The sequence below is a fragment of the Mobula hypostoma genome, chromosome 3, assembly GCF_963921235.1.
Source record: "Mobula hypostoma chromosome 3, sMobHyp1.1, whole genome shotgun sequence".
NCBI classification, from domain to species: Eukaryota; Metazoa; Chordata; class Chondrichthyes; order Myliobatiformes; family Myliobatidae; genus Mobula; species Mobula hypostoma.
This window is the reverse complement of record NC_086099.1, coordinates 61940311-61963173: the sequence shown is the minus strand read 5'-3', so window position 1 is coordinate 61963173 and position 22863 is coordinate 61940311. Positions and strand designations below refer to the sequence as shown.

At 41.9% G+C, this 22863-nt stretch overlaps 2 protein-coding genes across 5 annotated transcripts in view; both read left to right on the top strand.

The window, feature by feature from the left end:
- Positions 1-6234, top strand: part of LOC134344037 (PGAP2-interacting protein-like) — an 83131-nt gene extending 76897 nt beyond the window's left edge. For all 3 annotated transcript variants that reach the window (XM_063043158.1, XM_063043160.1, XM_063043159.1), the window contains 2 exons: positions 1077-1232; positions 5747-6234. In XM_063043158.1, the coding sequence (XP_062899228.1) occupies positions 1077-1232; positions 5747-5861 (271 nt within the window). In that variant the 3' untranslated portion in view covers positions 5862-6234. The remainder of the gene's footprint in view (positions 1-1076; positions 1233-5746) is intronic.
- A 10628-nt stretch (positions 6235-16862) lies between these two features.
- The window catches only part of dcun1d4 (DCN1, defective in cullin neddylation 1, domain containing 4 (S. cerevisiae)), a 66103-nt gene continuing 60102 nt past the window's right edge, over positions 16863-22863 (top strand). The window contains exon 1 of one of the 2 annotated variants that reach the window (XM_063043157.1): positions 16863-17258. In XM_063043157.1, the coding sequence (XP_062899227.1) occupies positions 17250-17258 (9 nt within the window). In that variant the 5' untranslated portion in view covers positions 16863-17249. The remainder of the gene's footprint in view (positions 17259-22863) is intronic. The other variant, XM_063043156.1, reaches the window with a different exon arrangement.

Genomic DNA, 22863 nt, shown 5'->3' with positions numbered 1-22863 from the left:
GAGAGGTGTGGGTGATAGGCAGATGGAGTGGATAGAGGAGGGGTAAGCAACAGGTGGCTGGAGTGAGTGTGGGAAGAACTGAATAGATTCAGAGACAGAAAAGGGGCAGAGGGGGTGCAGTTTACTGGAAGTTGGAGAATTCAATGTTGTTGCCATTGCGTTATTAACTACCCAGGCAGAATTACTGCTATTCCTCTAGTATGCATTTAGCCAAGCAGTAGAGGGCTATGATGGATGTTTTGGTGTGGGAATGGGGAGAAGAATTAAAATGGCTAGCAATTGGGAGTTTCTGGTGGCCATGGTGGGTGGATCTCAGCAAAGTGCACAGAAATTCATGAACATTGAAATCAGTTGAGTGCTTATTGATGAAATATTTTAAGATAAGGCAGGTAGCCAATAATCAAAAATGTTGCCTATTTGACTAAATCTTTTACACATGGTTATGCTTATTATTTGCATACACCTTCATAATCTATTTGATGAAAGAGAAAGATATATCATGTATATGGCAAAATTCTCTTTCAACCTCTAAGAGCATGAAAGAAGTTGTCTCAAACTATTTTTCATTTTTAAAAAAGGCATTGAAAATTTAAATCCCATGATATGCCTACGTCATAGTGTTTAGATTTACATTGGTTGACCCTTGCTGTTAAAGGTGCTCAATTCCATTGGTCAAGGCAGTCATAAATTATTTTCATATGTTTCTATCAGATACAGTTTTGGAATTGTATAACCGTCCATAATTCTCTGGGCAATGTTTAAGGAAGGATCTTATAACAGACTACAATAGGAAAAAATAGATGGTTCAATCAGAAGACTGATTGAAGGATCAACCATGAATTTCGACATAATAATTTATATTTGGTTAAAGAGCTGAAATATATTTCCCCTCTTTCTAACTTGAGCTAACCTAGGACAGACATCATTTCCATTACATTGCTGAAGGTAGCAATAGCAAAACAAAAAGGAGTTCATGTTCCTGTTCCAAAATGTGTGAAAAAGACTCCCTACCAATTGTTTTCATTTTATTTGACATCGACTTAAATCCACTGGGAAGTAACTATCTTTTGTTTTAGGTTGGGCTATGCCCGCATTTCACATGGTGGTCTAAGTGATACGGAAGTCCAGTTAGGGAAATTTCGGATTCCTGATGACCAAAATCATTATGAAGATAATAACAAGGTTGAAACTGATCCTGAAAAAGTACCTGAAGAAATTCACTTTAACCCCAGGTGAGTGACAGTAAAGGTACCATCAAGGGAAGATGATGCTGATAAACTAATATAGCATATGGCCTTCAAGCAATGTAAATTGTTTTTCGTATCCTTGTATAGAAGGAGGCTGTTCGAGCCTACTGGGTATCCTGGCTCATGGCAAGTTATGTTAGGCCCACCCTTCTCATTCTCTTACTTGTAACTTATTCTCTCTCACATGCTCCAACTCTCCCTTAATTCTCCTGCTACCTCCCCACATTAGGGGCAATCCACGATCACAAAGAAGGCACAAAAACCCCAAACGGTTAGCATCCAAGGTCAGGATCGCTGGCATTATGTAGCAGCAGCACTAGACATTGCATTCCTTAAGTGTGCCTCAGTAAAAGTGACACAAGTAGAAATCAACTGAATTGATTAGCCTATATCTGTTTTTCACTTAATCCTCATAGCCCCAAATGCTTCTCATCATAAGCTTTTATCTGGGAGAGAAAAGAGATCAGGAGAAAAAAATACTATAATTAAAGAATTCAGTTGAACTCTTTGCCATTTCTCAAAGTGATCAAAACAAATTCCAGGAGACTACAATAATCAAGAGGCACATTATCTGACATCATATCTATAGCATCATAACTTGGCCTTAGCCAAGAATGTAATTACCTTTGGTGTTTTTGACTTGATTTGTAGAACTTGAATAAGTGCTCGTCAACAGGTATTATCCAAAGGACTTGATACAAAAATCTCATTAATAATACATAGGGGTTATTGGATAATTAAGATCTCATCAGCTCCATTTTGGATATAAAAGGGATTTAAAACATTTACTTATTTTATTTATTGAGATACATCACAGAATAGGCCCTTCTGGCCCTTCGAGCCACACCACCCAGCAATATCCAGTGATTTAAAATGACAATTAACCTATTGACTAGTATCTCTTTGGAGTGTGGGAGGAAACTTGAGCACCTGGAGGAAACCCACGTGATCACAGGGAGAACGTACAAGCTCCTGACGGGTAGCAGCAGGAATTGAACCCGGGTTGCCTGTACCGTAAAGCGTCATGCTAACCACTATGCTACCATGCCACCCATAGAACAGTATAGCACAGTACAGGCCCTTCGATCCATGCTGTTGTGCTGACCTTTAAATCCACTCCCAGGTCAATCTAACACTTCCCTCTTGCATATTCCTGCTTGTTTCTATCATCCATGTGCCTATCTAAGATTCTCTTAATTGTCCATAATGTGTCTACCTCTACCACCAATGCTGGCAGCATGTTCCATGAACCCATCGCTCTCTGCATTTAAAACAAAAATTGTACCTCTGACATTCCCACCTGTACTTTCCTCCAAAACTATAAAATTGTGCTCTCTTGCATTTGCTATTTCTGCCCTATTTGTGCCTCTAATCATCTTGTACACCTTGGTCAAGTTACCTCTCATCCTCCTTTGCTCCAAAGAGAAAAGCCCTAGCTCGCTCAACCTTCCCTTATAAAGCAGTATCCAGGTAAACCTCTACACCTTAAAATCTCCACACTCCTTCTATAATGAGGTGACCAGAAAGAAGCACAATACTTCAAGTGTGGTCTAACCAGTTCTATAGAGCTGCAACATTATCTTGTGGCTCTTGAACTCAGGCCTCTGACTAACAAAGGCCAACATACCATATGCCTTTTTAACCATCCTGTAAACTTGTGCAACAATTTTGAGGGATTTATGAATGTAAACCCCAAGATTCCTCTGTTCCTCAACACTGCTTAAAATATATATATATTAAAAGCAGCGCAATCAACCTCCTGGATGGGGGATAAAAGCTTCTGCAGATCTTCTGAAAATTACATGCTCTTTATTTTAAACATGTGCCCTCTGGCCTTAGAACACCTTGATCACAGGGGAAATCACTGTCTACCTCTCATCATTTTGTACACCATCAGATTCCCACTGAGTTTCCTCTGCTCCAACTAACTTGTTTCTCTTTTTTTTTCCCAAAGTCTAACAAAGGATCCTCATCTGAAACATTAATGGTTTCTCTTTCCACAGATGCTGTCTGACCTGACTAGTTTTCACAGTATTTTCTGTTTTTATCATGTCGGGTCAGTCATCCTTATCCTACATGCATAAACCTAGCCTGTGGGACAGGTTCCACCACTGTACTATTAAAAACTTATTACACAGGCCTAGAAGTTTAATGGTTATCAGCAGATATGTGCTGATTAGCTACCCCCATTAACCCATTTCAGCTCGTGCTAATACATTAGTACTTTCTGTGAATGCCAGCTATATTTACCCCTAAATGATTTGATTTACCTAACAAACATAAGGAGTCTCAGCACCAAGGCCTGTGATACATCACTGAGTAAGCCAATCTTGGATCCAGTTTACTAACTTGCTCTGGATCCCATGGGTTCTAAACTTTTGCACCACATTTCCATGCAGGATCTTGCCAAAGGCTGTATTAACTGTACTGCCCCATTAATGCACTATACTGCCATTTTGAAAATGTCAAATTGGTCAGTCATGATCTCCCGCTTTGATTAATCCTTGCCTTTACAAATGTAGATTAAGCCCGTTTCTCAGAACTTTTTCCAAAAACTTCCTGTCACTGACATTAGATTCACAGGTCATCGATTACCTGAGCAACACACACAAAATGCTGGAGGAACTCAACAGGTCAGGCAGCATCTATGGAAATGACTGAAATGTCAACTATTTATTCAGTTCCATGGATGCTGCCTGACATGCTGAATTCCTGCAACATTTTGTGTGTGTTGCTGTGGATTTCCAGCATCTGCAAAATTTCTTGTGTTTATGATTTCCTTCAAGTACCTGGCTTATCTTGCTGGCCTTCTTAAATAAGGGCACCACATTTCCTGCCTTCCAGTCAACTGATATTTCTTCTGTGGCTAGCAAACATTTAACCATTTGTGAGGGCCCCAGTGATTGTACAGTATTAGCTAAGAATGCATTTCTTTGGATTATAGAAATTTGTTCATCTTTAAGCCTGCTAAGAAATCAAATACCTTCTACTTTTTAATATTAACTTATTCCAAAACTTACCTCTCTGAATTCTCTAGGAAGATTATTAAATTAGGAAGGTATTAAATTCTGTGTTCTCTAGGAAGATTATTCTTCCTAGTGAACACAGAATTTAATACCTTACCAATGTTCTCTACTTTATGCCCATTTACCTCTTTGGTTCCTTTTGAACCACACTCTTTCCCTGGTTACCCTCTTCCTCTAAAATATATTTATAAAATGCTTTTTGATTTTTTTTGACATTTTCTGCTTCCTCTTCCCTTACTGATTTCTTTGAGTTACCCCTTAAACCAGGGGTTGACACCCTTTTTGCCTCTGTGGGTTGGATCGCGTATTAATGAGTGGATGGTGGGCCAGATAAATGCCATAAAAGACTTGAAATACGGGAATTATCCATTTAAATACATCTAGTTATGTTTTGCCTCAAATTAATGAATAACGCTTGCAAGAAAATCATTTGTGCTTAAGGTTGCCTACCCCTGCCCTAAACCTTCTATTCTCATGTCAGGTTTCCCCGCATTTTCACTTTTCGATACCTGTGATAGGCTTGATATGTATACTCACTACAAATGTCCAAAGTGCTCCCCCACTGATTCTCCAAACGTTTGTCTAGTTATAGTCCAAGACAAGGTACAATACTTTACTTTATCCTATAGGATAATCTATGCACATCTCAAATCTCTCCTGAATGCAATGTAGACATTCCAGCCCACGTCCCCACTGTGCCTTTCAGAATCAGGTTTAATATCATTAACATACGTCATGAATGTTTTTATTTTGGGACAGCACTAAATTACAATAAGAAATATATAAAAAAGAAATTAAATAAGCAGTGCAAACAAAGAGGGAAAGTGATGGAGCTGGCTGATTTTGCAATTTCTGCAGCTTTTTCTGATTCTGTGCAATGGCCCCTCCATACCAGATGGTGATGCAACCAGTTGGAATGCTCTCCATGGTACCGCTGTAGAAATTTGCTAGTCTTTGGTGATATACCAAATCTCCTTAGACTCCCAATGAAATATAGCTGCTTTTGTGCTGCCTTTGTAATTATATCAATATTTTTGGCCCAAGATCTTCAGAGATGTTGACACCCTGTAACTTAACTACCTTTCTACCTTTCAACCTTTCTGCTGCTGATCCCTCGGAAGACTGGTGTGTGTTCCCTCAGCTTCCCCTTCCTGAAGTCCACAATCAATTCCTTCATCTTACTGACGTTGAGTACAAGATTGCTGCTGGGTCACCACTCAACAAGCTGATCTATCTTATTCCTGTACACCACCTCATCACTATATGAAATTCTGCCAACAATAGTTGTGTTATTGGCAAATTTATAGATGGTGTTTGAGCATGGGTGTAGAGAGAGTAGACCTTGAGCTGGCACTTAAAAGTCCCATTGAAACCATGACTACATCATGTTTATTACAAAATTATGTGGGATAACTGGTTAATTTACTGCTTGTTTTATGTTTTCATTAATACTATTAGAGCTTTTCCTCCTAGGTTTGGATCCTTTAAGATCGGACACAACTATGAACACATTCACCACTTTCATATGAACACCCCAAAGTACTTTCTTCATCTGAATGAAAAAAGGGAAAATAAAATACATACATGATTGCATTAATAAATATAGGAAACTTTTTAATATGCATTGAATATTTCTACATGTCAGTGAGGTTACATAACTCTTTATGAAGAATCTTACTGTGTTGACAGAAACTTTAGAAACTACCTACAAGAACAATGTTTTATAATAGAATCCATAGCATTTATTACTAAAATGAGAGCTTGTGACCTCTTTCATAACAAACTATGTTAGTGATTATTCGTTGCTTCCTATTATGTTCCACAAACCTTTCCAATGCCTCTAATTGTATTTATTCTTGTATAAGCTGAACAAACTATAGAAGAAAATCAAAAATACACAAACAGTTATAAAACTTCCTTATTGTTACCTCCATGAACTTGGAAATGTTATAATCATTAATAAATTTACAGAAGATGTCCTTTCTCATGTTACGTACCCTGTAACTGGGTTGCCAAACCAGCAGAAATGGATCACTCAGTTGGAGTCTGGATTACTAGAACTAAGAAAGTTTTATTAAAGAAGCAAGCAACACAGTACTCTAATCAAAAGGATAATAAATGCAACAGTTCAGCAATGATAAACACACATGTACACAGAATTAGGATAACAGGATCAATCAAGCTCTATCGTTGTCTAGGGGTAAATGACCAGTTTCAAAGTGACGCAAAGTTCAGTTCAATTGAATTCAGTTCAGTTCGCAGTAATCACTGCCGTGGGAGATGGACGGTGGGGGAAAGGAGACAAGAGAGCAAAATGAATGAATATTCAAACGGCTTCCACACAGACCTTCGATATTCTTCGCAGTCAGCTTTCGGGCGAGCCCTTTGTGATGTCTTCGGAGGTCACCGACCGTGACCCCTCCGTTTCCAGATTCGATCGTTTCTCTGCGGTGAACCTGGCACCCAGGCAAGGGCGGACACTCACCAGGTTCCCGCTGATCGTGCCTTTCCACCCTGTGTGTCTATGGCTTGGTCCCGTGACCAGCCTTCCAAAACTTCCCACCGACTTGTGGGAGGCGCACCGCTTCCAGGGTCTCGTTACCTCGTGGTGTCGTGTGTGTGTCCTGCCTTAGCGAACCTGTCCCTTTTTATCCCCCTGCTGGGGTATCGCCTGTCCATCACTTCAAACAGTTCAGGGTTCAAAGGGGGAGCCGATCTTGACAGCTCTCCTTCCGTTACACTCTCCTGTCCCTTCATTAACATCTCCAAATGCTGCTCCATTGTTTTCCTTATCTCTCTTTCTCCTGAAGACAGGTGGCAGACCAACTGCTGATCCTACTGGTGCCAGCACAGGACAGCTAACATCTTAATCTATGTGTATTCTCGTCACACTTCCCACCTTTAAGGATTTTTACCGGGGTAAAAATTACAAACATGAATACATTATTTGATACACACAAATACACATCTTTATCAGCTATTTGGCTAATACAGCGAATTTGAAGTTGTCAACACCTGACAGACAGTCAGCCATCACATTTTCTGTTCCTTTTATATGTGTTATTAATAATCCCTTAGACCAGGCTCCAACTTAGCAAACTTCATAGTGGCCAAAAACACTTATGAATTGCGATCAATGTAACCTCTCATTGGGTTTCGTCCCTGACCACAATAACAAGGGTTGTCCCATTCCGACTTAGTTTTCTCTCACAAGGGCTTAGTAGGAGGGGGAGGGGTAGTAACCGCAGAGTTATTGCAAAACTTCCTACAGTACCCCACCATCTCCAAGAGCCTTCTGAGGGCCCTCTTGTCCGTCGGGGTTGGGATGTCAGAGATAGTCCGCACTTTAGCTTGCATCGCTGCCAGCTGCCCCTGTGTCATCACAATTCCCAGGTAAGTGACCTTCGTGTGGCCGAACGCATTTTTTTCAAGGTTCGCTATCAAGCTGGCTTCAGACAGCCGTATTACATCGCCAATACACACCTCTGTGTTCATCAGCCCTTTCGTCACTGAATTACTCATTCTATAGGGGATTTGCTCGCTGGGCTGGCCTAGTGTAACAACCACCACCCAACGTCCCAGTTCCTTGCATTGCCTCGGGACAATCAAACACACGTGTGCGAGTCGTTTAATTACTTCTCCTAAAGAGTCGCTTTGTTCGGGGATTAAGGGAGAGACTTTATCAGTAGAGCTGGCCAAAACAATAGCCTTCTCCCATCTGGTCGATACCATACTCATCTTTTCAAAATGGTTTTTTTCTCTTATCAGGGGGACCCTAGCTTCATTGATTTCCGCGCTAACACCGACTAGGTTTGTTAGCATATCAAAAGCCTGTGACCGTCTCAGTTCGCGTCGGCCATAATCAATAACATCCTTCCTCCTGGGCAGCCGGTAAACCTCTTTCATGGTTCCACCAACTGTTTCCTCCAGCACCTCAAAATGTCCACCGAGGGGTACCTTGTGGGCCAGGTTAAAAATCTCATCCCCATAACTCTTTTGCACCACCCCCCATTCCTCATCTGCGGGTACGGTACTTGGTCTCCCTTTCTTCCTTAGCACTTCCTCCTCCACACAATAGCCTACTAGTTCCCTTGTTAACTCTGCGTCAGAGGGAGCTGTCTCTGCCAAAACCATCAGCCCCTCGTCTCACTCCTGCGCCTGCACAAATTCTTCCCTGGCTAATGCCAAGTCTGTCTCAGCTCCCTCCCTACCTCTTGTTTCACTACACTCCTTCTTTTCACTTTCTACCCCCTTCTCGTACAAGGCTGGCAGAAACGTCTCAGCTAAATTTACTACCGCAGTCCCGTGATGAACCTGTGAGTCCATGGGTGGGGCCTCAATGCTGGCAGGCTGACCTGTCAATCTCACGGCTGGGAACACGATTCCCCCGGCGAGGTCATTACCGAGCAAGACTTCCACGCCTTTCATTGGTAATTCGGGCCTCACCCCGATCGTGACTAGTCCAGAGACCAGGTTGCTTTGTAAGTGTATCTGGTGCAAAGGGACTGCCTGTCCCTTCCCCAATACCCTTGACCTTGACCTCCCCAGTCTGGGTCTCTGAGCTAAACTCTAATACACTCTTCAGTATCAGTGACTGACACGCTCCCGTGTCTCTCCAGATCCGCACTGGAACTGGGTTTAACCCCTCCTTCACTGACACCAATCCAGCCGAGATAAATCTCTCGCGCCCTTCCTGAACTTTGGCAGACCTGTCCTCTCCTAGCGGTTCGTTTACCAGCTCGATACAGCCAGTCAAAATCGCCGTTTTTCCTTTTCCCGTCTCCTTCTTTGGGGCAAAGCACCTGGACGCAAAGTGTCCGACTTTCCCGCAATTATAACAGACGACCCCAGGAGACTTCCTACCAGACTGCTCCTGGTCTACCTTATCCTTCTCACTCGTCCCCGGCTTACTTTCTGACTTTTCTGGCGGACTCTCCCCGCCGTCCTAACTATCCTTCTGGTAGCCTTTACTCGGGACAAACTTCATTTTATGCGTCAACGCATACTCATCCGCTAACTTAGCAGTTGCGGCTAACGTGGCTGCCTCTTTCTCATCTAGGTAGGGTCTCATACCCTCAGGGACACAACCTTTAAACTGCTCAATCAGGATCAGCTGTAGCAGTCTGTCATAATCCCCCTCTACCCCCTTAGAGGCACACCAACACTCACAATATGTCTGCATCTCACGGGCAAACTCTAAATACGTGCGGTCCCACTGCTTCCTCGCATTCTGGAACCTCTGCCGGTATGCCTCCGGGACCAACTCATAAATCCTGAGGATGGCCTCTTTCACCACCTCATACCACTGGGCATCTTCCGCGGACAAAGCTGAGTAAGCTTGTTGGGCTTTCCCTTTCAGTACACTCTGAAGCAAAACAGCCCACTTATCCCTCGGCCAGTCCTGACTGGTAGCAACTTTTTCGAAATGGAGAAAGTACCGATCCACGTCGGTATCGTCAAATGGGGGAACCAGCCTAACCTCCTGGGTGGCCCGGAACCCTCCACCTTGGTTCGGCACAAGCCCCTGCTCTGCCCTTATCTTTAACTTCTCCAGCTTGAATTCCCTTTCCCTCTGTTTCTCCTCTTGCTCCAACTCTCTCTCTCTCTCTCTCTCTCTCCTGCCTGTCTAACTCTCTCTTTCTCCTGCCTTTCTAACTGTTTCTCTCTCTCCTGCCTTTCTAACTCTCTCTCTTTCTCCTGCCTTTCTAACTGCTTCTCTTCGTGTTCTAACTGCCGTACCCGGAACTCGTGCTCGAGTCTCAGTTTTTCAAGCTGCACCTGTACCACGTCTCCAGCAGGTTTTTCAATAGACACCACCTCCAGCTCCCCTTGGGGAAACACACCTTTAGATACATAGTGCTCTACGATAGCTCTGTGTATCTCCTCTCTCCTCATTGTCGACTTCCCCTTAGCAAGATTCAACTGTTTGGCCACAGCTACCAATTCCGCTTTCCTGGCATCCTCTAATGCCTCCAAGGTCGGCGCCTTTATAAATCCCTCAACCTCCATTTCTGCTGTTTGTCTTTTCTTTCTTTCGGGAATTTTAACCCAATCAATTTACTCCGTCCCAAATTTAGCGTTCAAAATCGCGGACGAGAACCCCACTTATGTTACGTACCCCGTAACTGGGTTGCCAAACCAGCAGAAATGGATCACTCAGTTGGAGTCTGGATTACTGGAACTAAGAAAGTTTTATTAAAGAAGCAAGCAACACAGTACTCTAATCAAAAGGATAATAAATGCAACAGTTCAGCAATGATAAACACACATGTACATACAATTAGGATAACAGGATCAATCAAGCTCTATCGTCGTCTAGGGGTAAATGACCAGTTTCAAAGTGACGCAAAGTTCAGTTCAATTGAATTCAGCTCAGTTCGCAGTAATCACTGCCGTGGCGATGGACGGTGGGGGGAAGGAGAGAGAGAGCAAAATGAATGAATATTCAAACGGCTTCCGCACAGACCTTCGATATTCTTCGCAGTCAGCTTTCGGGCGAGCCCTTTGTGATGTCTTCGGAGGTCACCGACCGTGACCCCTCCATTTCCAGATTCGATCATTTCTCTGCGGTGAACCTGGCACCCAGGCAAGGGTGGACACACACTAGGTTCCCGCTGATTGTGCCTTTCCACCCTGTGCATCTATGGCTTGGTCCCGTGACCAGCCTTCCAAAACTTCCCACCGACTTGTGGGAGGCGCACCGCTTCCAGGGTCTTGTTATCTTGTGGTGTCGTGTGTGTGTCCTGCCTTAGCGAACCTGCCCCTTTTTATCCCCCTGCTGGGGTATTGCCTGTCTATCACTTCAAACAGTTCAGGGTTCAAAGGGGGAGCCGACCTTGACAGCTCTCCTTCCGTTACACTCTCCTGTCCCTTCATTAACATCTCCAAATGCTGCTCCACTGTTTTCCTTATCTCTCTTTCTCCTGAAGACAGGTGGCAGACCAACTGCTGATCCCACTGGTGCCAGCACAGGACAGCTAACATCTTAATCTATGTGTATTCTCGTCACACTCACATGAGCAGATAGCTGGGATATGACAAGGCTATTCTTGATCTAGAAATGGTGGAAATAACTGTAGTTATGCTTTTATAATGATGGGTAATCTGCATCTTAGTTCCAAACACCATTACATCAAAGACCTACAGTCATTCAAATGGATTCCCCTGCAGCATTATGCGTCTTTACCTGTTTGGAAGATGTGCTAAAAAAATTGCACTAGATTTCAGTATGCCTTGCTGAATAATACTACAGTAAATATCTGATACCCTCTCCACCCTCAGGACTTTGGACTAAAAAATTTTCCACACTATTGCATGCTACTCCAATGAAGGCCCCAACACACTTCTTTTTCATTTTTTTAATGCTACATGGCTGTGTAATATTTCAGTGAATCCGATGAGCATAAAAGGAATGGAACTAGAATCTCAGTGTGTTTAAAGGGAATAGGAACAGAATCCTCTCAGTTTCAGTCTCTATGTTGTAGCACTCCATACCTCAGCTCTGGTTGGAAAACCAGCCACATTCCTGACCACAGTCACACACCCAGTCCATAATCAGGATTCCAGTTCTGGCTACATATAACACTCGCACGGCCTTGGCACTTACTCAGGACTAATGGGTGAGCCAGATGTTGAACCACTGGGATTTTTGAACAGTACAGAATTATTGTTTTACTGTAAATAAGTTGTAGAAAACAAAATGGAAATATTTATAAAGTGGGGATAATCTTAATAAAATAGATAAGGGATAGAATACATTGTCTTTTTGAAATATGATTGTAGATGAAAAAAATCCTGTGAGTTTGAGGTTTGTATTAGAAACCTTCTATGCAAGAAGATCCTATAGCTTAGCTAAATCACTGAGACCATTTCCTTCAACTGACATCCTAAAAAAGTATTATTGGAACAAAGGTGCATTGTAGAAATCATTGGGCTCATTGTAAATAATTTTGAAGAAATAAATAATTAAGGTAGTCAATGGATCAGGTAGTGCCCAAACATTATAAATGTTAAGAAGCTAATAAGTAAACATTAGTTTCACTGTTCAGTTAACTTAAGGCTATAAGGTCAGAACTAGAATGAAATGTGAGGTTGGAAAGTTATTTAAAAATAGCTACCGAGACAAAAATCACTTGTGGCTTATCCTTCACAACAGTGACTACGCTTTAGAAATGAGAGCTTTAGAATTTCCTGAAAAGGATATGAAAGGTGTATATAAATGCAAGTCTTCCTTTTATAAAGAGGATGAAAAGTTAACTTTTGTAGAATATTAGCAAGAGATGACTCTAATACATACATGTCTTACATCCATTGTGCCTTCTAATAAAATTTGAAATTTACAATTTGTTGTTGTATCTGTTATATTTTGTACTTTTCCAAGATGTATATCGTCTACCTTGAACTAATTTCCCCAAAAATTATCTTGGTGTAGACATTAAGTATCACTGTCAAATGGTCTAAATAAATGAGAGCATAACATACCAGCTACACTCAGTGGCCACTTTATTAGGTACCTCCAGTCCATGGTTTTCTGTTACTGTAGCCCATCCACTTCAAAGTTCAACGTGTTGTGCATTTAGAGATGCTCTTCTGCACACCACTGTTGCAACATGTGGTTATTTAAATTACTGTAGCCACCTTGTCAACTTGAATCAGTCTGACCATTCTCCTCTGACCTCTCTCATTACAAGACCTTTTCACCCACAGCACTGCCACTCACCGGACTTTGTTTTGTTTTTGCACCATTCTCTGTAAACTCTAAAGACTGCTGTGCATGAAAATCCCAGGTGATCAGTAGTTTCTGAGATACTCAAACCACCCTGTCTGGCACCAACAATCATTCCATGGTCAAAGTAACTTAGTTCAAAGTTCAATTTATTGTCAAAGTACATATATGTCACCATATAAAGCCTAAGCATCATCTTGTGGACAATCACAGTAAATATAGGATAGACTATCGAATCAATGAAAGGACAGACAGGACACCCAACAGGATGGACAATACCCAATGTGCAAAAAAAAACCAACAAACTATACAAATACAAAAAGAACAAGAACATATAAATAAAGAAATAATAAATGTCGACAAGATGAGACGAAGAGTCCTTGGAAAGTAAGTCCATAAGTTGTGGGAACAGTTCAGTGATGGGGTGAGTGAAGTTATCCCCTCTGGTTCAATAGCCTGATGGCTGAGGGGGATTAACTGTTCCTGAACTTGATGATTCAGGTCCTGAGTCTCCTATACCATCTTCCTGATGGCAGCAGCAAGAAGAGAGCATAGCCTCGATGGTGGTGGCCCTTTGATGCATGGTGCTTTCCTGTGACATTGCTGCATGTAGATGTGCTCAATGGTGGGAAGGGCTTTATTCATGATGGATTGGACTGTATCCACTACTTTTTGTAGGCTTTTCTGTACAAGGACATTGGTGTTTCCATACCATGCTGTGATGCAACAATCAATATACTCTCAACCAGATATCTATAGAAGTTTGTCAAATGTTTTAGATGACATGCCAAATCTTCACAAACTTCTAAGAAAACAGAGGCTTTCTTCATAATGGCACTTGCTTGCTAGATGCAGATCAGATCCTCTTAGTTGATAACACCAAGGAATTTAATGTTGATGACTCCCTCCACTTCTGACACCCAAGGGACTTCCGGTTTCCTCCTCCTGAGGTGAATAATTATCTCCTTGGTCTTGCTGACATTGAGTAACAGGCTGTCGTTGTGGCACCACTCAGCTAGTCTCCCTCCTATTTATCACCACCTTTGATTCAGCCAATGACTGCGGTGTCATCAGCTAACCTAAATACGGTATTGCAGCTGTGCTTAGCCTCATATTCCTAAGTATAAAGTGATTAGAGCAGGGGGCTAAGCACACAGATTGTGGTGCAACTGTACTGATGGAGAGTGGAGGAGATGTTGACAATCTGAACTGATTGGGGTCTGAAATCAAGGATCCAATTGCACAAGTAGTATTGAGGTCTCGGACTTGAAACTTATTGCTTAATTTTGAGGTGATGATGGTATTGAATGGCAAGCTGTAGTCGATGAAAAGCATTCTCATGTATGCATCTTTGCAGTCCAAATGTTCCAGGATTATGTGAAGAGCTAATTAAATGGTATCCACCATTGATCTGTTGTGAAGGAAGGCAAATTAGAGAATATCCAAGTTGCTTTTAAGCAGGAGTTGATGTGTTTCATCAACAGCCTCTCAAAGCACTTCACTATAGTAGATGTAAGTGCTACTGAATGATAGTCATTACCACGTTCTTCTCTGGCATCAATATAACTGAAGCTTGCTTGAAGCAGGTGGGGACCTCAGAATGCTGAAGTGAGAAGTTAAAAATATCAGTGAACACTCCAGCCAACTAACAGGTCTTTAGTACGCAGCCAGGTACCCCATCTGTATCGGATGCTTTCATGTCGGCCTGAGAGACTGAAGACACAGGGTCATTGGGGGCTGTGGCAGTTTGTAAAGGCGCTTCCATGTTTTGATGGCCAAAGCAAGCTCAAAAGGCATTGAGTTCATCTTATTTGCTCATTAGATTTCTTCCCCATTCTGATGTTTGGTCTGAAAAACAACTAAAACTCTTGACCATGTCTGCATGCATTGAGTTGTTGCAACATGATTGACTGATTAGATATATGTATTAACGAGCAAGTGTACCAACTAAAGTGTCCACTGAGTATATATTTATTAAAATTCATTCATTTATTTTTACCAATTGTCACTACTGTACAATGTATTTTAATTTCTAAGTAATTTTTCCATTTGTAATGTGTATTCTTTCCAACTCCCTTTATTCCATCATCCTCTGAGCAGTAATTACTCCTTGTTTCCTCTTTAATTTTTGATAACCTCTGCCTGAGACACCAATGTTTTTAGGCTGTATTCTCATGTCTGAACAGTCTTTTCCTCATCACAAATGTCCATTTATTCAGTTTACCAGTAACACACTATTAATCCCTTTTCCTGGCATTTGCTCACCAATTCAACCTCCAGTATATTGAAAACCATTGAGATGTCCATCACCAGCGAGTCAAGTTAGACAAGGGAAAGTGTATCACAGAGGCAGGAATATTTAGGAAGACTAGCAATAGAAAAAAAAGCGAATTACGAAGTGGGAGAACTGAGCTGAAGGGAAAAGTCTGGGAACAGTAAGAGATGATGAAATCCTACAAATGTTGAATGAATTAAAACAGCCAAATACTTGTCAAGGACAGAAGTGATAAGAGGCCTGGTATAATATTTAGATTTAACTAACATGACACACAGGACACAATAATGCCATGAAGGTAAGAATAATTAATAAAATGCTATTGAAGGTGATCTCCAGCATCAAAGCTTTGGTCTGAGTTCTAACACCAAACATGAATTTTGTTTCTCTTAGAATTTGTGGGAGTTTGCGAGAGAATTTTATGTATGTGCAGTTTTTGTCAGTACAAAGAATTCTACATATTGGATAAAGAATATTTCGAGGATGAAATTGTGGATGACATGTTACAGTTGTACTAAGTGTTGGTTTCCCTGCACTTGGAGTATTGTGTGTAATTTTGGTCACTACGCAATAGGAAGGCTGTGGTTAAACTAGGAAGGGTGCAGAAAAGCCTCACAAACATGTCAACTTGATTTGAGGGTTTAAGTTATCACAAGAGCTTTGACTGGCTACATTTGTTTTCTCTGAAGTGTAGGCGGCTGAAAGGTGACATGATAGAAGTACCTAAAATGATTAGAAGCACATATATGACAGATAGCCTGTGTTTGTTTCCATGGTATGGGTACCTAAAACTACAGGGCATGGTTTAAGGTGAGGAGGAGATAATGGGATAACTTTTTCACACAACAGGTAGACAGTATCTGGAATGAGCTGTTAAGGAGGATGCTGTGGGCTCAAATGATAGTAATAATAGTATATAAGTGTCACTTGAATGAGCAGGCCACAGTGGAATATAAAATGATTGCAGGTAAGTCCTGACGAAGGGTCTGGGCCTGAAACGTCGACTGCGCCTCTTCCTATAGATGCTGCCTGGCCTGCTGCGTTCACCAGCAACTTTGATGTGTGTTGCAGGTAAGTACATATAGTTATGATAGCAAGCGTAGATGCGCGTGGCCGAGGGGCCTTTCCTATGATACACAACTCTCTGAGAAGTGTTGGTATGCCAGTGAACTGACGGGAGCCAGCAGCATCGTCACTGAGCCTCCAGATCAAAAGGTGTGACCCGTGGACCAAGACACAAGCCAGGGGCCTGATCAGCCCTGCCTGGGTCGCCTGGGCGTCGAAATAGCCGATGACCCCAGGTTAGACCACTGAAGACGTATCGCAGCACATCCCAGGATATATCTCAGAAACGTGTGCGAGAATGACAAAAAAATGCTATTTTAAGTCATTGGTGCGGAAGAAACCCTGAAACTCGCTTTATTTAAAGTGTAACCATAGCCGTGACCTCAACGGCACAATTCAGCCATCCGGCTCGCTTCTCCCCTCCCCCAGTAAACATTGCGGCACGCTGCTCTCGGACACTGATTGGCCCGCTGGCGCCTGTTGCTAGGATAAGAGCCCATACCTATTATTTACTGCATCGACGAGGTGTGGCTTAACTGGAGGAAAAGTAAAACTTGGTCTCAGGGGTATAAAAATCCACAGGAGGACGCTGGCACAGTAGAAGGAGTATACGTTCACTTCCGTCAGAGGCTCGAACGGGGACAAGTGATCGATAACCCGGTGAAGATCTTGCGCCAGTGGACGGAGGAGAAGGCGGGGACTGGAAGGCGCCTGGGTGACCCCCACCCCCAACACGCCCTTTGACATTCCAGTAACCAATCGAACACCTCGCTGAACATCGAGCCGGAGAACAGCCAATCGGCACGCCGCCGAGGCGGGACTTCCGCAGTTGCTGGCTGGCTTTCCCGGCACGAGCGGAGCGGTTGTCCAGCGGCGTTCTTGTACCTTTACTGCACTGAAAATGCACGCGGATGCAGTCAGTAAGTATCAGCTCGCTGGCCCCTTCACATCCCCCCCCCCACACCGGTCCGCAGCCAGTCCGGGATCTTTGTGAAAAGAAAAGAATTGGCGTTGCGTTGCCCACCTTTCCCACCACACCCAATATCGTTGTTTAATAAGGATTTTGCGTTACTGGTAAGAGAAGCAATGGCGCAGCTATTATCCTGTTTGTCGTCCCCCTCCCCCTTCTTTCTGCAAAGCGCTGGCAAATACTCCCCCCCCCCATCCCCTTCTGTGTGTCGTTCGGGGGCGAGGAATGGCACCGTGATAATTTCCCCGTTCATTAAAAATTGAGGTAAATCAGCCCTCGTACTGCTGAAGGAAGGACATGAACATTCTCCTCCCTCAGTTATGGGGGTGGGGACTCCAACTCGGCTGCAAAGCTGATTTGAGTTGCATTTGTTTAATACTGTCCAGGGGGAGGAACAGAGCACATCAGGACGCAAGTGCGATGTTCGTGATGTATTCTGGGAATTGTAGTTATGTGGTGACGCATTCTCTGGTTTATGCGTGGCAGCCCGTCACAAGTGAACTGCAATCCCCAAAGAGCTTTTGGGCGCAATGAGCCGGTGAAGTGTTGTTAAAATCCTTTCCCACTCGGATGCGGAGCTCCACCTTCCCATCTCTGATTGGCAGAGCGGATCTTCGCGCACGCCTGTCTGCCTTCTCTTCGCGTTTGTTGGTCAGCTTGTGTGTCAGTCATTAAAACAATTTCTATTTCTTGGCTCATAGATCTCTACTTTATTTGGAAAACAAAGTACCTTAAATACACTCACTGCTATTAGCATTTCCACCACTGGTGTGGTTATGCAAGATATGGTAATTATTCTGCGTTCAGGTCAGTTGGTCTGTCATTACATTTGGCCGTTTATTTGTCTAGCTTTGGAAACTTGTCATTTGGGGGTATTAAGGCAGTAGAGCAATTTCAGATTTTAAAATGTTCCTTGTTGGTTTGCTGTCAACTGTTTAATCTAGATTTGATTTGACTGGATCAATTAAGCTTCCTCAATCAGCAACAGTGTCAACACATATCTGAGAAGTATATTTAAAGTATTTGTAACTTTTTTAACTCTGTGTTTTCCCAAACTAGTGTTGTAGTACTTGCCACATAATCCAGTTTTGTTTGGAGTATGTTTGCCGTTCGTGGTAATGTTTCACTACAGTGGAATCAATTATCTCATTCGAGATGTGGAAGCTCATTGTTCTTCCTAATGGGTTAGTGTTGGTTCATTACAAATACTTATTTTCGTCTCCGTTTTACCTGTTAACTGGGGAAATATAAATTATCTTTTTTAAATACAAATTTGATGTAAAATATTTTGGATTTGCAAAGTGCACTTCTGTTCTTGACAGAAAGGCCATAGTCAGTCTGTGTTGGCAGATAAATCTCTTGCTCCATCACACTAAGCACTGGTGCTTCCCAAGGCTGTGTGTTCAGCCCGGTACTGTTCACTACTCTGCTGGCACATGACTGCATTGCTACATGCAGTTCAGGTTTGCTGATGATAAAACAGTGGTTGGCCTCATCAACGATGATGAGATGGTATTCAGAGAGGAGATAGAGCAGCTGGTAGAATGGTGTGAACACAGCAACTCCATTCTCATTGTGGACAAAACCGAAGAAATGATTGTGGACTTTAGGAAGGTGCAGGCTGATGGCTCCTCACTGCGCACATACGGCTCCTCAGTGGAGAGAATTTGGAGCACCAAGTTTCTGGGAATGCACTTAAAGGACCATTTCACCTGGTCCCTCAATATCACTGCTTTGGTCAAGAAAACACAGCAGTGCCTCCACTTCCTGAGAAGATTGAGGCTACCCTCTCCACTCCATTTTAACCAATTTTTACAGGAGCACCGTTGAGAGTGTCCTGACCAGCTGCCTCACTGTTTGGTATGGGAATTGCAAGTCACATATCACAAGTCCTGACAAAGGATTGTGAGGACTGCTGAGAGGATCATTGAGGTCTCTCTTTCACCCACTAGAGATATTTATCAAGAGTGGTGTATACACAGGGCCCTTGGCATTGTCAGTGATCCCTCCCATCCACCCAGCAATCTTTTTGACCCGTACCATCGGGCAGGAGCATTAGCACAAGGACCGTTGGGATGGGAAGCAGCTTCTCCCCCAGGCCGTGAGACTACTGAGCTCTCTGCTGTCACCCAGGTCTCATCACATGGAATTGCAAGTAGCATTACACTATTCATTTTTTGACTTGTATATGCACATTGTTTGTTAATTTATTTGTAGTTATGGGTGTGTTGTGTTGTGCACCTCGGTTCAGAGGAATGTTGTCTCCTTTGGCGGTATACGTGTGTGCTTGAACCATCTTTTCTGTTCTTGTTCTCACATGCAGATCTTGCTTGTGTTGATTGGTTGTATTAACTCCAAATATTAAAAAAAATTCCTGACATATTTCAGTAAAACAGTTTATTTGATGGATATAGTTACTAACTGAAATAAATAATCAAAGGAAACTTCTGAGTTCTTGGCATTCTAGGTAATTCAGTTGTATGTATATCACTTGAATAACTCAAGACACTATATAAACATAGCGTCAAACAATGATGTCTTTTTATTTTCTGACCTCTACAGTCAGTCAACATGATTGCAGTTTTGCTTTAAATGTGCACTAACTCTTACATGCCTTGTTATCTCAATACATAGGGACATGGAATACATACTGTAAAATTTGTTATAGTGGGATTATGGGAATAAGCCAAAAATGGGTTCTTGTATTCTTGTCATTGATGCCATTGATTACTTAAGATTCTTATTCTGACCTAACGTTGGTGACCTGAATTCTGAGTTTTGTGAGTGAATAAGCTGTATTATGTTAAGTAAATATTTGGTGTGTAGAGAAGAAAATTTGTTTTACATGAGTAGTCTCTTGGTATATTTTCAAATACATAGAATCATGATCTTGGTGTTTAAAATTTTCCTTTTGATTATTGTGACATGTATTTGAATTTGGAGAAGTGTATTGTGGCTTAAATAGCAGAACATTTCTTGATGAGAGGACAGTGAACATTAAAATACAAAGTAATATAATTAGTAAGATGTGTGCAGTTGATTAACTGAATCTTCAAGTCTATTCAGGCTGAACACCAAGGGAATTAAGAAATGACAGAATTGGATGAAAAACTGATTTGAAATACAAAATAGACATCTCATTGAATGCCAAGAATATTAATTGCAAATGACATGTATTCACATTTTCTGAAGTAAAAGCAAATCAAAATTCCTGAAAAGTACTTAGTTGAAGTGAAGGTCCAGGGGTTCTTTAATTTCTGAAACTTTCTATAACACCGTAAGCTATAGGAGCAGAATTAGGCCATTTGGCCGATAGAGTCTGCTCCGCCATTTCATCATGGCTGATCTATTATTACTCTCAACCCCAATCTCTTGCCTTCTCCCCATATTCCTTCATGCCTTGACCAATCAAGAAGCAATCAACCTCTGGTTTAAATATACATGAAGACCTGGCCTCTACAGCTGTCTGTGGCAAATAATTCCACAGATTTACCACTCTCTGGCTAAAGAAATTCTTCCTCATCTCTGTTCTAGAAATTCTTCCCTCTGTTCTGAGGCTGTGTCCTCTGGTCGTAGACTCTTCTGCCATAGGAAACATCCTCTCCACATCCACTCCATGAAGACCTTTCACTATTTGATGGGTTTCAATGAGATCACCTCTCATTTTTCTGAATTTTAGTGAATACACACTCAGAGCCATTAAACACTCTTCATATGATAAGCCATTCAATCCTGAAGTCATTTTTGTGAACCCTCTCCAGTGTCAGCACATCCTTTCTGACATGAGGGGCCCAAAACTGCTCACAATACTCCCAAGTGAGGCCTCACCGGTGCTTTATAAAGCCTCAACATTACATCATTGCTTTTATGTTCTAGTCCTCTTGCAATGAATGCTAGCATCACATTTACCGTCCTCACAACATGTAAATTAATACTTAGAGAATCTGAATCCCTTTGTGCCTCAGTTTTTTGAATTTTCTGTCCATTTAGAAAATATTCTACCTTTTTATTTCTTCTACCAAAGTGCATGTGCCACTTCTATGCCCATTCTCCTAATCTTTAAGTCCTTCCTCTCTGCTTCCTCAAAACTACCTGCCCCTTCACCTATCTTCGTATCATCCACAGCAAAGCCATCCATTCCATTGACTTATAATGTTAAAAGATGCAGTCCCAACATAGACCCCTGTAGAACACCACTGTTCACTGGCAGCCAATTAGAAAAGGCTTTATTTATTCCTACTCTTTGCCTCCTGCCAATCAACTACCACTTTATCAATGCCAGTATCTTTCCTGAAATATCACGGGCTCTTAGCTTGTTAAGCAGCCTCATGTGTGACACCTTGTCAAGGGCCTTCTGAAAATCAAAGAACACAACATCAACCAATTCACCTTTGTCTATCCTGCTTGTTATTTCTTCAAAGAATTGCAGCAGATTTGTCGGGTAAGATTTTTCCTTGAGAAACCATGATGACTGTGTTCTATTTTATCATGTACCTCCAAGTACCCCAAAACCACATGCTTTACAATCAATTCCAACACCTTTCAACTAACTGGTCTATAATTTCCTTTCTTCTGCATCTGTCCCTTCTTGAAGAGTAGAGTGATATTTGCAATTTTCCATTCTTCCAGAACCATTTGAGAATCTAGTGGTTCTTAAAAGATCGTTACTAATGCCTCCACAATCTCTTCAGCCACCTCTTTCGGAACCTTGGGGTGTACATCATCTGGTCCTGTTAATTTATCTACCTTCAAACTTCTCTGTTGCCCAAGAACCTTCACCCTTGTAATGGCAACTTCACACACTTCTGATACCTGACACTCTGGAACTTCCACCATATTCCATGGGGAAGTCTGATGCAAAATTTTGGTCAGTTTGTCCTCCATTTCCTTGTCTCCCATTACTACCTCTTCAGCATTGTTTTCCAGTGGTCTGATATCCATTCTCGCCTCTCTTTTACGCTTTATATATTTAAAGAAACTTGTGGTATCCTATTATTGGCTAGCTTTTGTATTCTATCTGTTCCTAATGACTGTTTAGTAGCCTTCTGTTGGTTTTTAAAAGCTTTCGAATCCTCTAACTTCCTACTAATTTTGCTCTCTTGTGTACCCTCTCTAAGCAAGTTGACACCAAATTTTGAACTATTCTATTTGTTTCATGTAACTAATTATTTTGTTTCTATGTATTTCATTCAAATCTGAGCTAGTTTTTATACCTTTTGTCAAAACTACATTGAAGTTTCTAGTGTGAATCCTGTTCCATACTAAAAAGGAAGTTAACTTTTAATTCCTTCATGCTTTCTCTGCCACAATAAGATCATGACTGATTGTTTACATCCATTATGTTTTCCTGTACCTATCTAAATCCCTTGATTCCTTGGATTTAAAAAAAAGACATTGATTTGTGCCCTAAATTAGCACAATAACTGAGCTTTGTAGCTCTTTGTGGGGAGGGTTATGTTATTCTTCTGGAAGGAGTATCATCCTTGTGTGTTAACCTTTTCAGCCCCATTAGAATCCTACTGAAGGTTTTTGGCCCGAAACATCTTCTGTACTCT